At 60.9% G+C, this 12370-nt stretch overlaps 1 protein-coding gene across 10 annotated transcripts; it reads left to right on the top strand.

The window, feature by feature from the left end:
* Nucleotides 1-1061: 1061 nt before the first annotated feature.
* SH3GLB2 (SH3 domain containing GRB2 like, endophilin B2) lies at nt 1062-12246 on the top strand. 10 transcript variants are annotated; one of them, XM_079113914.1, is made up of 13 exons: nt 1062-1255; nt 5230-5371; nt 6171-6299; nt 6365-6498; nt 6723-6815; nt 8772-8834; nt 9806-9955; nt 10320-10343; nt 10761-10850; nt 11007-11107; nt 11408-11422; nt 11536-11776; nt 12035-12246. In XM_079113914.1, the coding sequence occupies exons 1-13, from the start codon at nt 1193-1195 to the stop codon at nt 12140-12142; spliced, it is 1353 nt and encodes a 450-aa protein (XP_078970040.1). In that variant the 5' UTR covers nt 1062-1192; the 3' UTR covers nt 12143-12246. The 10 variants fall into 10 exon arrangements, with proteins under 10 accessions (XP_078970040.1, XP_078970042.1, XP_078970046.1 ...); XM_079113916.1 differs by lacking the exon at nt 11408-11422 and having other exon boundaries at nt 1064-1255; XM_079113917.1 differs by lacking the exon at nt 9806-9955 and having other exon boundaries at nt 1065-1255.
* Nucleotides 12247-12370: the final 124 nt, after the last annotated feature.

Below are 12370 nucleotides of genomic sequence, written 5' to 3'. Positions count from 1 at the left end.
AAAAGATTGTTTAAAAAAATAAAGCTTAACCATGGTGCACACTTGTAATCCCAGCTACTCTGGAGGCTGAGGCAGGAGGATTACAAGTTCAAGGCCAGCCTCAGCAACTTAGCAAGACCCTGTCTCAAAAAATAAAAGGGTTGGGGATGTAGTTCAATGGTAAAGCACCCCTGGATTCAATCTACCATACAGGGGAAAAAAAAAAAAAAGCCCAAATTGAGGAGTTATGTTGGCTGTCCAACAAAAGTGTCTCATCTCCTCACTGGCTCCAGCCCCAGGACACCCTCCTTTCTCATGATCCCTCTCGATATACCACTCCAACTTTGGGAAACTAGAGGGCCTCCCACAGGGACAAATAGCAGTAGAGGGTGGGTCCACAGCTGACCTGTGGCTGGCTCAGTTGTCCTGTAGGGTGACCAAGATCATGGCTGAAGAAGAGAGAGAGAGGTGAGAGCAGAGGAGGAGAGTTCCAGGAAAAGAGGTGGAAAAAATGGGAGGCAGGGACTACCAGACTGGGGAGGGTGTTCGAATAAAGGGAAAGGGAGATGAAAAGACACAGAGGAGCGGGCCAGAGAGGGCTGCCCAATTTAGAGCTGATGGCACAAGTGCAGAACGAGCATCGTTAATAATAATGTGTTGCATATTTCAGAATTGCTGAAGAGGTAGATTTGAAATGTTCTCACCACAAAATAATAATAAATAGGTGAGGGAAATGATGGACATGTTCATTAGCTGAATTTCATCATTCCACGACATAAAGGTATATCACAACATCACTTTGTACCCCCTAAATACATACAATTCTTACTCGTCAATGTAAAATAGGATTTGTAAAAAGCATTAGCAAGAGGGCAACTAGTATATAATTATGGTGTGCACCTGCAATTACCTAGGAGCACGTGTGCTGTCAGGCCTAATGATAATCCTGGTGGGAGCGGGTAGAGAGGCTGGGGCCGGCTCCGGCCGGCAGGGGGCAGCAGCGAGTGTCCGCGGCCGCCGCCAGGCCCCGCCCCGGCCGCGGCGCCCCGCCCCGCGCTCCAGCTGCTCGGCGGCGGCTGGGCGGTGGACTGGCGGGCGGAGGGCAGGCGCTGGCAGCAGGTGGGCGGGGTGCGGGCGGCGGCGGCGGCGGGGCCGGGTCGGGGGTGGCCGGCTGCGGTGGGTCCAGCGCGGCGGCCGTGCGTGCGGGCGCGCCATGGACTTCAACATGAAGAAGCTGGCGTCGGACGCGGGCATCTTCTTCACCCGGGCGGTGCAGGTGAGGCCTGGCGCCGTGCCGGGCGCCCGGGGCCCGGATGTGGGGCGAACGGCGAGCACCCTGCGGCAGGAGCCTGGGGGCGCGGGTCAGCCTTTCCCCAGCTGCTGCCACCGTGCCCGCCGTGGGACACGGCGCCCCGCTGAGTCCCTGCTTCTTCTGCGCTGCCCAGAAGAAAGCAAGAGCCAGGGGGCCCGGCGCCCTGACCGCACGGTCTGCGTGGCCCGGGGCCGGGCGAAGCAGGGCCTGGGCCCTGTTGCCTGGGAGGAGGTAGCAGTGTCCACCTTTTGGGCCGGCCGGTTTGCCCTGCTGCCCTGGCGTCGGCCACCTGGGGAGGGGAGCGGGCAATGGGTGGCTCCTACATCGCTGCCCTCGTCCAGCAGTGATTCTGGACTCCAGTGGGGCATTTGGAGACGTGGGTCCTAGGCCAAGGCCACAATCCCTTCTCTGAGCCTCAGTCTCCGCACCTGTGCAATGGACAGGTGGTCCCGCGGTTTCCTATGGTCCCTTTTGCACGCTTGGATAGTCAGGCCGGAAGCCAGGAGTTATTTTCTTTCTGCTCCATGGGAGGCCTGTTTCCTCCATTCCCCAGGCCTGGGGGATGGGGAGCGGGCTAGGGTCTGGCTCAGCGCCCTCCTTGGGAGGCTCTCCAGGCCCATGATGCTGTAGCTGGAACGCATCCTCTACATTTGGGGTGATAAAGAGCAACTGAGGCAGCTTGATGTCCTAGTGAAGATTTGAAGTCAGCTATGGATATGAATGCCCCTCTTGTGACCTTGGGGGAAGGGTCTTTTCCTTGCTGGGTCTTCTTCCTCATTGAAGTGAGAAGCAGGATGTGCATCCCCTGCTCCCAGGATGGACATGAAGGATGCTGCCAGCAGTGCTCACTAAAGGCAAGCTGGTGGTTGGTGTTAGGTGGTTAAAACTGCACCAATGCAGCGTGTGACCTTGGGCAAGTCCCTCTCTGAGCCTCAGTTTGCACTACTGTAAATCAGGCCTAAGGCCTCCAAGGGTGGGTGTGGGACTCGGCCAGATCCTGCATACCCAGCTGGCCCATCTCAGTACTCTGGGAACAGGTTCTGTTGTGCTGTCCTTGTCACTGTTGTTGGCTCTGCTGAGCAGTTCTCTCTCCCTGGAGAAGTCTAGCCCAGCCACTCTCAGAAGCCTGTGTGGCCATGTTTACTAGAAAGCACTGTGTCCCAGTGAGAATTGCTCCTCCATTTTCCAAGCCTGGTGGCCAATTGCAGCCCTAGTGGAGATTCTGGGACCCAGAACCCCAGTTCAGCTGGGAGGTGGGGACCTTTCTTAGTGTTGTTATGGCAACCACTCTATCTCCCACATCTGGGAAGAACCTGATCTGCCACTTTCCTGCTACTGGTGTGGCCCTGCCACCTGACCTGGCCAGGCCCTCGAGAGAGCATTAGGTGTGGGGGGTTGGGTACTGTGGCCTGGTGGGGGCACCCACAGGGTCACTTACGCTGGAAGGAGCCAGTGCCCAGAGCAGGGTGGAGGAGGAGCTGGGAGTTTATAAATAGAGGCTTTCTCTGCTCTGCACGCCCACCCCCAGCTGTTGCCTTCTAGCTGGGAGCGGTCTCAGACTCAAGCACCAAGCCCCTTCCCTTTGGCAGGAGTAGGACAAAGTGGCAGGCTAAAGGAGAAAGGGGCCCAAGATGTGACTGGGCAGGAGAGGCCACAGAGGGGACCTGCCTGGGTCCAGGCTGCCCTGGGATGAATGTGGTTCTTGTTACCAGTATGTGGGCAGCTCCTCTGCATTGGTGCCACCTTGCCAGGCACCAGGTTGTGCTGGACAGGCGCCCTGCTCCTATGGGTACCCAGAAGGACTTTAAAAACTTCTCCTCACCCCACCCCGCAGGGCACAGAAGGCCCTAGCCCTGAGAGGAGAATCCAGAGGGCAGGATGCCTTTTGCAGATTGATACTGGGGTGGCATCTTGGATGGAGGGCCCCAGAGCTGTGCGTGGAAAGTAAGGTGGGGCGTGTGAGGTGGGCTCAGGGAGGGCATTTCAGGTGGCAGAGCAGCCCAGATAGGGTACTGAGGCAGGACAACTGAGGGCATTTTTGGATAAGATGCCAGTGGGTTGGAAGTGGGCATTGGTGTAATTGCAGCAGCAGCCACAGTAGTGGTAACGTACTGATAAGAAAAGCCAGAGAGGTGGTGGCGCTGCCACCATCCAAGCCAGGCAGGCAGCGGTGACACGGGATGAACGCACCCAAGGAGTTGGGAAAGCCTGGTAGAACTTCAGTCTTGTGTGGGTACAGGTGTGCGCCAGGTGGAGGGTGGGTGGTGCCATAAGCCTCAGCCTCAGAGGAGAGCGGGCTCCACGGTGCATTGTAGAGCAACATCGTTAGTGCCATCAGGGGAGCTCCTGGGAGCCAAAGGGACCCAAGGGAGGCCTCCCTGGTATGGGAGATGATGACGATGAGACCAGGCTCCATTTATCAGGCCCATACTCTGTGCTGGCCAAACACTGTTAGATAGGGTAGCTGCATTCTTGGGGGAGAACTGAGGCCCAGAAAGGTGACTTTGCCTCTCTCAGCCTTGGTTTTCTCATCTGGAAAATGGGGCTAACAGCAGCCCCTCAAAGGACTGGGTGGGCTGAGGCCTGCTCTGATAGGGCTCTGGGGCATGGCATGTGGGGAGGTGCGGGCCTGAGGCACTCCCCTCTGAGTCTGGGGAGTGTGCGGAAGACGCGAGGAGGAGGAGGCTGTGCCCCTGCCCACCCTGTGCTGCAGGGAGAAACCCAAGCCCTGCTACATAATTGATGGTTTCTGTGCAGCCTAATGGCTGGCGGCTGCTCAGCTCCCCACAGCTGGAGCCATCTGCAGTGTCTGGATGATTCATCATGGCCGAGTAGCTTGGAAGGTCCCCCAGCCCCCCAGATCTTGCTGACCCTGACTCCAACACAGTCCTTCTAGTGCTCACCCTCAGTGGCCACATCTGTGAAGTGGGAAGCTTGGCCCTACCTTGTGTGGACATCGTGAGGCCCTGGGCTCATCGTGAGCACAGGGCTGGTCTGTGGCACCTGCTGCTCTTCCTAACCTCTGCCTGTAGGTCCTTACCTTTTGCCATTTAGCCATGATCTTGGGCAAGCCCTATCCCCTAGTTGAAGAAGGCCTGGGTATCTGTTTGGAAAGTGGGTACATTTGTCCCAGGGCCCATCTAGATCAGAGGGACCAGGACTTGGGCCATGTGCTGGTTGCTCCTAGTGGCCTGCATGACTCCTATCAGCTCTGATGGGGACCAGTGTGACCTCCTGGGCCCTGGGTGTGCCCAGAAGCTGGCACTCGAGCTGGCAGCATTCCCTGTCCACCACACCGGCAGCCAGAGGCCAAGCTTTTGGCCATCTCTCCTCCCCACACTCCTTTCTGCCCAGACCTGCTGCCCCTCTGCTCTGGCCGCAGCTCATGGGGGGCAGCTCTGAGCACAGCCCTAGGCTAGCCCTCTCCCCTGTTCTCCCCTCCGCCTCTCAGTGTCTTGTTTTCAGCTGGAGGTGCTGATGGTTGGAAAGGCAGAGCCCTTTCCCAAGCTTACGCACCTTGACGGGGCAGAAATCAGACCTGAATCAGATCCTTTCTATTCTGGAAGCTGGGTTCTTCCTGCTCACACCTGGCACCCGCTCCCCAGCCGTTCCCAGCTGCCCATGGAGCCCCTGATCACTCTGGGTCTTGTTCTGTGCCTGGTTGCTGCCTGAGCACTTGCTACCAAGTCCTGCCCCTCAGCAGCAGGCTTGAAAGACCCCAGAGGTGGCCTCCCAAGGTCCCTATCCTGTGGGCAGTGCGAGGAGAGGCTGTGGCTTTCTTTGGATTTCCAGGAGAAATCCAAGGTGTGACCCCCCCAACACCCTTGTTCTACAGAGGGACAAATTGAGGTCCAGAGTGGGGTTGGAACCTGGCAAGCTATGAGGGTCCTGGGGCCGGGAGCCTCCCTCCGCCTCTCTGATCCCTCCCCACCCCCCAGTTCACGGAGGAGAAGTTTGGCCAGGCGGAGAAGACCGAGCTGGACGCCCACTTTGAGAACCTCCTGGCGCGGGCAGACAGCACCAAGAACTGGACGGAGAGGATCCTGAGGCAGACGGAGGTGCTGCTGCAGCCCAACCCCAGTGAGTGGGGCACAGGGCAGCAGGGAGGGCCGCAGAGACACGCAGCCTGAGGCTGTGGGGCACTTGGTGAAAAGGAGACAGGAGACTTGACTTGGGCTTCGAGACGTTCCCTGGAGCAGCGGAAATTCAGGTGTGGCCCAAGGGAGGTGAAGTGCCTGGGAACTAAGACCCCTGTGGGAGAAGGTGCAGGTGAACCACACCTGTGAGGCGGTGAGGTCAGCCAGACCCCGAGAGGAAGGGCCTCAGGGAGCCTGGGGGAGAGAAGTAGCCTGGAGGTGGCCTGTTGTGCCCTGTAGCCAACTGACACATCTGGAGAACTTCTGGGGCCAAGACCGGATTGATAGATCACATTAATATTACTAAGAGCTGGCGTGGTAGCACATGCCTGCAATCCAGCGGCTTCGGAGGCTGAGACAGGAGGATCTCACGTTCAAGGCCAGCCTCATCAACAGCAAGACTCTGAGCAACTCAGTGAGACCCTGTCTCTAAATAAAATACAAAATAGGGCTGGGGGTGTGGCTCGGTGGTCCAGCACCCCTGAGTTCAACCCCAGAAACCACCCCAAAAAAATTAATAAAGGAGACATGTACAGGCTTTCACTGTGGCCTGTCCCCCAGTGTGACCTCAGGCAGGCACCCTGTGTCTCTGAGCCTTGGCTGCTTCCTCTGGAGTGAGGGGTTGATGAAAGCAGTCTTGTAGGGTGGAGGTGGGCGACTGAGCTGGGTCTGTTCTGTCCCTGTGCCTTTCACCTTTGGGCCTGGACCAGAGAGCCTCGTGACTGGCTGCTGCTTCCCCACAGGCGCCCGAGTGGAGGAGTTCCTGTACGAGAAGCTGGACAGGAAGGTCCCCTCGCGAGTCACCAACGGGGAGCTGCTGGCTCAGTACATGGCGGAGGCAGCCAGCGAGCTGGGTCCCACTACTCCCTATGGTGAGCGGCCTCCCGCGGGGCTGGGCTCCCAGGCCTGCCTGTGCCTCACCCACCCCTTTCCTCAGGCACGACGCTGGTGAAGGTGTCGGAAGCAGAGAAGCGCCTGGGGGCTGCCGAGCGGGATTTCATCCACGCAGCCTCTGTCAGCTTCCTCACGCCACTGCGCAACTTCCTGGAAGGGGACTGGAAGACCATCTCGGTGAGGGGCCTGGACAGCGTTCTGCTTCCTGGCAGCTCGGCGCTCAGGCCCTCACCCCGCAGGGGACCCGGGCCTCCCCAGGTGGCTCCCGTAGGCTGAGTGCCTGACCATCCTGGGCCTCAGTTTCCCTGCCTCCCTGACAGCCTGCGGGCCAGCCTTACCGTGGCCGAGGGTCTCCCAGGGCTGGCTGGGGCCTCACTGTCCCTGTCCCCCCCCCCCCACAGAAGGAGCGGCGGCTCCTCCAAAACCGGCGCCTGGACTTGGATGCCTGCAAGGCACGGCTGAAGAAGGCCAAGGCCGCGGAAGCCAAGGCCTCGGTAGGTGCCCCCACCTCCCCGCTCCAGACTGGTCGGAGCCTTGGGGCAGGGACACGTGGGGACTTGGTGTTTAGCATGACCTCGCTCCCTGTCCTGGCTGGGGGACTGGACTCCGCAAGTGGTTCAGGTCAAGTCTCTCCCCCTACCGCAGGGAGCCCTGATGGTCCCAGGGCAGATGACTGTGGGGTGAAGGGCCCAGCAGTGCCCCACCTGGGCACAGGGCGCACTCAGCTCCTGGACAGCCAGCTGGAGCTTCTCGCATGCCCCGCCCTGCCTCCGGCTGCTCGGCTCGGCAACCCTGGCTCTGCCTGGCCTGGGCATGGCTCCCCGTACTAACCCCTCCCTGCTGCCTGAATGCTGGGGCCAGGGCTCCCTGTGCTCGGGCTCCGCAGTGCCGTGGACAACAGCAGAACAGGACGGCCCACCTGCTCTGCTATCTGAGGGACAGGGCAGTGGGACCTGGCGGGGTGGGGTCTGGGCTGACCGGGTTAGGGCAGGAGTGGGAAACTGGGCCCGAGAACAGGCACACTTCTGGCATGCCAGGCGCCTGGGGGTGCAGGGGACCTCACGGCCACCTTGAGCCCTGACGAGGGAACTCCTAGGCCCAGGGCTGGGGAAACTGCCACTCATGCCTCCCCAGGCGCTCAGCCAAAAAAGGCCAGGCCTGGCTCAGGTGAGCCCAGGCAGGCTCACAGCTGCCCCCCAGCCAAACCTGACTTGTGTTCCCCTCCTACAGTGTGGCCACCAAGCCCTAGCCACCACTGGGTCTGCAGTGCCTCAGGTGTGACCCTGGGAGGCCTCCGCTCCTCCAGATATGGAGGCCAGAATGGAGGCAGGGGCTCCACAACTCTAGTCTTGAAGGGTGACCCATGTTTTGGGATGACCTCTTCCAAGTCACCTGAGCAGGACAGCCTCTCCCCGTCCCTCTGAGCTGGACAACCTCATGCCAGAACAAACTCTTCCACTGTCAGCCAGGTGATAGGAGGCTGCACTTAGTCATGGCAGTGGTGTGACCTCTCCTCCCTTCAGTGGACCCTGGTTAGGCCAGATAGGAACAGCATCCCAGAGGCCTCGAGCCCCTGGACACACACACTTGTCAGGACTTGTGCCAGAGGACAGGCTGCGTGCACCCTCTGCCTGTCCACCTGGCGTCCCCTGGGGCCAGGGGCCTGCTCCCACCTGCGCTGTGGACTCACTAACTCTTTGTTTTTGTTCCTTTCTGTTCTGCTTTGGGTAACTTGGCTCAGTGTGAGGGAGATGTGAGTATACCTGTCCCCGTGCTGTGCTGCTTCTGGTCCGCCCGTCTTGCCCGCGGGCCCCAGTGCTGTGGCCAGCCCAGGGCATGTCCTTGGGCGTTTTGCAATTAGCTGGTCTCCATGCCAGTGCCTCTGCCTTGCGGAGTCTCTGGTTTGGGGGATGCAGGTGTTGCAGCCTGCAAGGCAGCTTCTTGCAAATGTTGAAAGCCTGTCACTCTGTCCATCTCTGCATCCATCTGTCCACCCTCATTGTGGGGGAGGGTCCTGACCCCCTATATAGGAGCCAGAGGCGTGGCGGGCAGACACTCTGGGTTGGGGGAAGCTATGGCAGAGGTGGGTTGTGTGTAGGGGACCGTGGGTCTAACTGGGGCCTCTGAGTGCCATGGGTGTCCAGGCCCAGACAGTTTTGCAAGGACTGTGACAGCATCTGGGGCTGCCTCCTTGCCCTCTCTCTCCTGGGCTCCCTAGCACACCCACCCGCTAAGTCCTTATCTGTACTCACCAAGCCTGTGAGCCCACCTCACCTCCAGCTGGTTGGAGTGGGCACAAGGGAGTATATGTGGTTTTTGTCTGTATCCTTCTGTCCGCAGGGCCAGGGCCTCTGGCATCCCCTTGTGGGAGCCTCTGGGGCAGCCTCCTGGCCTCGACCCTGCCCTGACCCAGGGTGACCCTTCCCCCCATGAACTCTGTTCCCTGCCAGACGGTGCCTGACTTTCAGGAGACTAGACCTCGTAATTACATTCTCTCGGCCAGCGCCTCTGCGGTAAGCGCCCCTGCCCCTTGGCCTCCTCCCCCACACCCTGCCACTGGCCCTGCTGCCCAGGAGCCGGGAGCCAGCAGGCGAGGCAGGGCACTGCTCACGTGGTCAGGCAGCTTGACAGACTAGGGGAAAGCAGGCCGAACGGGGAAGCAGCAGCCCCGCCTGTGCCCATGGCCTGGCCCTGGTGCCCAGTGACCATGTCGCTAGGCTTGCTCTTTCCCGCAAAATGCTGGAGATGGCAGCCTTGCCAGCTGCGCCAGACCTCCCAGCGCACTCAGGACAAGCTCGCCAAGCGCCAGGAGTCTGCCTGCCCCGCTTCCCTCGAGGAGGCCCCCTGTTGCCTTCACACCTCTGAACAGGACGGGAACCCTTACCCAGCTCCACACGCCAACAGGCAGTTGCGCCGGTGCCTCTGTAGCACAAGCACACCCGCTAGGTGACCTGAGGCACACGGAGGCACCTGGAGGGTGGCCCAGTGGGGTCCTAGCTGAGCCCAGGCCCGGAGGCCCGCTCCTCAGTGGGTGTGTCCTGCAGCTGGCGGGGCCTGGAGGGAGTGGGCAGGTGGCCAGTGGCCTTCAGCTTTGTCTTGGGGTCTTTATAGCTTCGAGCAGGTGGTGCTCACGCCTAGCTAGGCCTAGCAGGGGTGAGGTCAGCCCCTGTGCCTGTCACAACCGCCCTGCACATCCGCACCGTCTTGCTGCTGGCCTGGTTAGGACCCTCCCACACTGTCCTGAGCACGCTGCTGTGTGACTCATGCCCCATGGCTGGGAACTGTCCATTGAGGCACCCCGTAGTTTCCTCTGATTGACCCCATGCTGGGCCTTCCAGTGTGGCTGTGAGATGCCCTCGGGTGGCCCTCTGGAGGCCAGCCTGGCTCCGCTCTCTGCGTATCAGTGTTGTCCTGGGTCAGATGTCCACGAGAAGAATGGGCTCTCCTAAGTCATGGTGCGGGGAGGGGGGTCTTTCTTCTCTAGACTCTGGATGACACTTCCCGTCCCCCTCCCTGGGCCGAGTGGAAGGAGAAACATCCTGGAGGGTGGAGGCCGCCCTGTTTTTTTCTTTTGCCACTGACCCCCAGTGTGACTCAGGCCCGAGGCTGCCTTTCTCTGCCGGAGGACAGAAAGGTTCTGTGACTGGCCCGGGTCACGTCCTGCCTCCCAGCCCTCCAGCCTTAGCCAGGAGTCAGGGTGGGGTGGGGACACTTGGTCTCTCTGGAGACCCCTGTCAGAGCCGGGGGGCTTACACTATAGGCGAAACACAAGCAGGACGTCCTGGCTGGCTGTTCCCCCCCTGCATGTGGCATGTTAGATGGGCTGGCTGTCTGCTCCCTGCCATCCAGCAGGCTTCACCCAGCCTCAGCTCCTGGTTGAGTGGGTGGGGGAGGCAGGGGACAGGGTGGCAGGGCTGGTTGCTGGGAGTGGGGGCAGGGCATGGGCTGGGGTCGGGCTGCTGCGCCCTGGCTGACTGGTGCTGTTGTGGTCTCCACAGCTTTGGAATGATGAGGTGGATAAGGTGAGTTGGGGTCTGCAGGCTTGCAGGAGGGGGACCAGAGACGGCAGAGGTGGGTCTGTGTATCTCTCGGGCTCTGTTCCACACACACTGGGGCCACCGGCAGGGGCCGTTCCTTTGCCTCTCTGGGCCCGTTTCCCCATGGGAGAAGCTCGCTGCATGGCACCTGGGACCTCACAGCACACGCAGGCCCTGGAGAGACACGTGCGGGTGAATCCTCCTTCCGGAGCCCAGGGAGGGCCTGTACTGTGGCCACCTGAGTGGGCCCTAGCTTCTCCAGGGGTCAGGGTTCCAGGGGTGGACACAGATGTCTGCATCCCAGGGAACCCAGAGGAAGTAGGAGGGCCAGGAGAAGGTGGTGGGAGGGGTGGTGGCTGATGCTGGCCCTCATGCTGTCACACTGTGCCCCACCCTGTCCAGGCTGAACAGGAGCTGCGAGTGGCCCAGACAGAGTTTGACCGGCAGGCAGAAGTGACCCGTCTCCTGCTGGAGGGCATCAGCAGCACCCATGTGAGTCTGCCCTGGTGCCCCACCAACCTCGCCCATGAGCAGCCACACCTAGGCCTTCCCGAGGTGCAGAGGGTAGCACTGGCACGGTCACAGTGGGGGCAGAGTCTGAGGACAGGGTGGGAGTGGACCCCACCCACTGTGGGCCTCTTCCCCCAGGTGAACCACCTCCGCTGCCTGCACGAGTTCGTCAAGTCTCAGACGACTTACTATGCACAGTGCTACCGCCACATGCTGGACTTACAGAAGCAGCTGGGCAGGTGCGGCTAGCCCTGGAGTCCCAGGGGTCCCCTAGCTCCTGGGCCCAGTGTGGCCTAGCTCCTCCAGCAGAGACTTCCATGGGCTCAGAGCCTGCAACTCGGAACCAGATGGGCGGGCTCTGCCCAGAACCCTGCATGGGCACCTGTGGTGTAGCCTCAGGTGGCTGTCCGTGGGGATCTCTGAGACCCCTGGGGCTGAGAGCAGTTTAGAGAATGCTTGAGGGCAGAGGGGGTCCAGCAGGGACAAGGGGACAGAGCCGTCTCACTCTGCTTGCTTTGCTTTTCTTTTTGTGCTGCCAGTGCCCAGGGTGCCATGTAAGTAGCTGGGGCCAGGGGCCTCCTGGAACTGGGGAAGGGCCAGTTACCTTGTGGGGCACATGGGGCCCCTACTGGGCCTAACTCCTGCTGAGACGGCCCCTCCTCTCCAGATTTCCAGGGACCTTTGTGGGCACTCCAGAGCCTGCCTCCCCACCCCTGAGCAGCACTTCACCTACCACTGCTGCGGCCACCATGCCTGTGGTGCCCGCTGTGGCCAGCCTGGCCCCTCCGGGAGAGGCAGCACTCTGCCTGGAGGAAGTGGCCCCCTCCACCAGTGGGACCCGCAAGGCCCGGGTGCTCTACGACTACGAAGCAGCTGACAGCAGTGAACTGGCCCTGCTGGCTGATGAGGTGGGCCTGGTGCTGTGGGGGGCAGGCAAGGGCTGTCACAGGAGCCACTGGGGCACTGCTGAGGGCCCCATGCCACCGTCTTGGTCTCTCAGGGGCCCGAGGGGGCAGGCAAGGGGAGGTGGCCTCAGCTCCCAAGGCAACGGTGCCTCCCCACTGTATATTGGTAGAGCTATGAGGTGCCGCAGGTGCCCTGAGGGTGGCAGCTTTGTTCCCACTGAGTCCTTGGCCAGGGCATAAGCCTGCCTGTCTTTTCTGCAGCTCATCACCGTCTACAGCCTGCCTGGCATGGACCCTGACTGGCTTATTGGTGAGAGAGGCAACAAGAAGGGCAAGGTCCCTGTCACCTACTTGGAACTTCTCAGTTAAGCAGGCCCCCTCCCAGGCCCTGCCACTTATCTTGTCTGCTGGAGACACAGCTGCTCAGGGTGGAGATGAAGCCCTTCTGCCCATTCCCCGGGTCATCCACCATGAGGGAGCCCAGAGGCCGAATGGCCCCAGGCTCCCTGCCAGCCCTGCTTCCAGGCTGTGGTTCTGGAGCCCTGGCCCTGCCGCACCCCCATGCACCTTGGCCCTCCCAAGGGGGGATGGACACTG

The sequence above is a fragment of the Sciurus vulgaris genome (assembly GCF_902686455.1).
Source record: "Sciurus vulgaris genome assembly, chromosome: 15".
In the NCBI taxonomy this organism is placed as follows: Eukaryota; Metazoa; Chordata; class Mammalia; order Rodentia; family Sciuridae; genus Sciurus; species Sciurus vulgaris.
The sequence above is the reverse complement of the archived record's forward strand: the minus strand, read 5'-3'. Positions and strand labels throughout refer to the sequence as shown.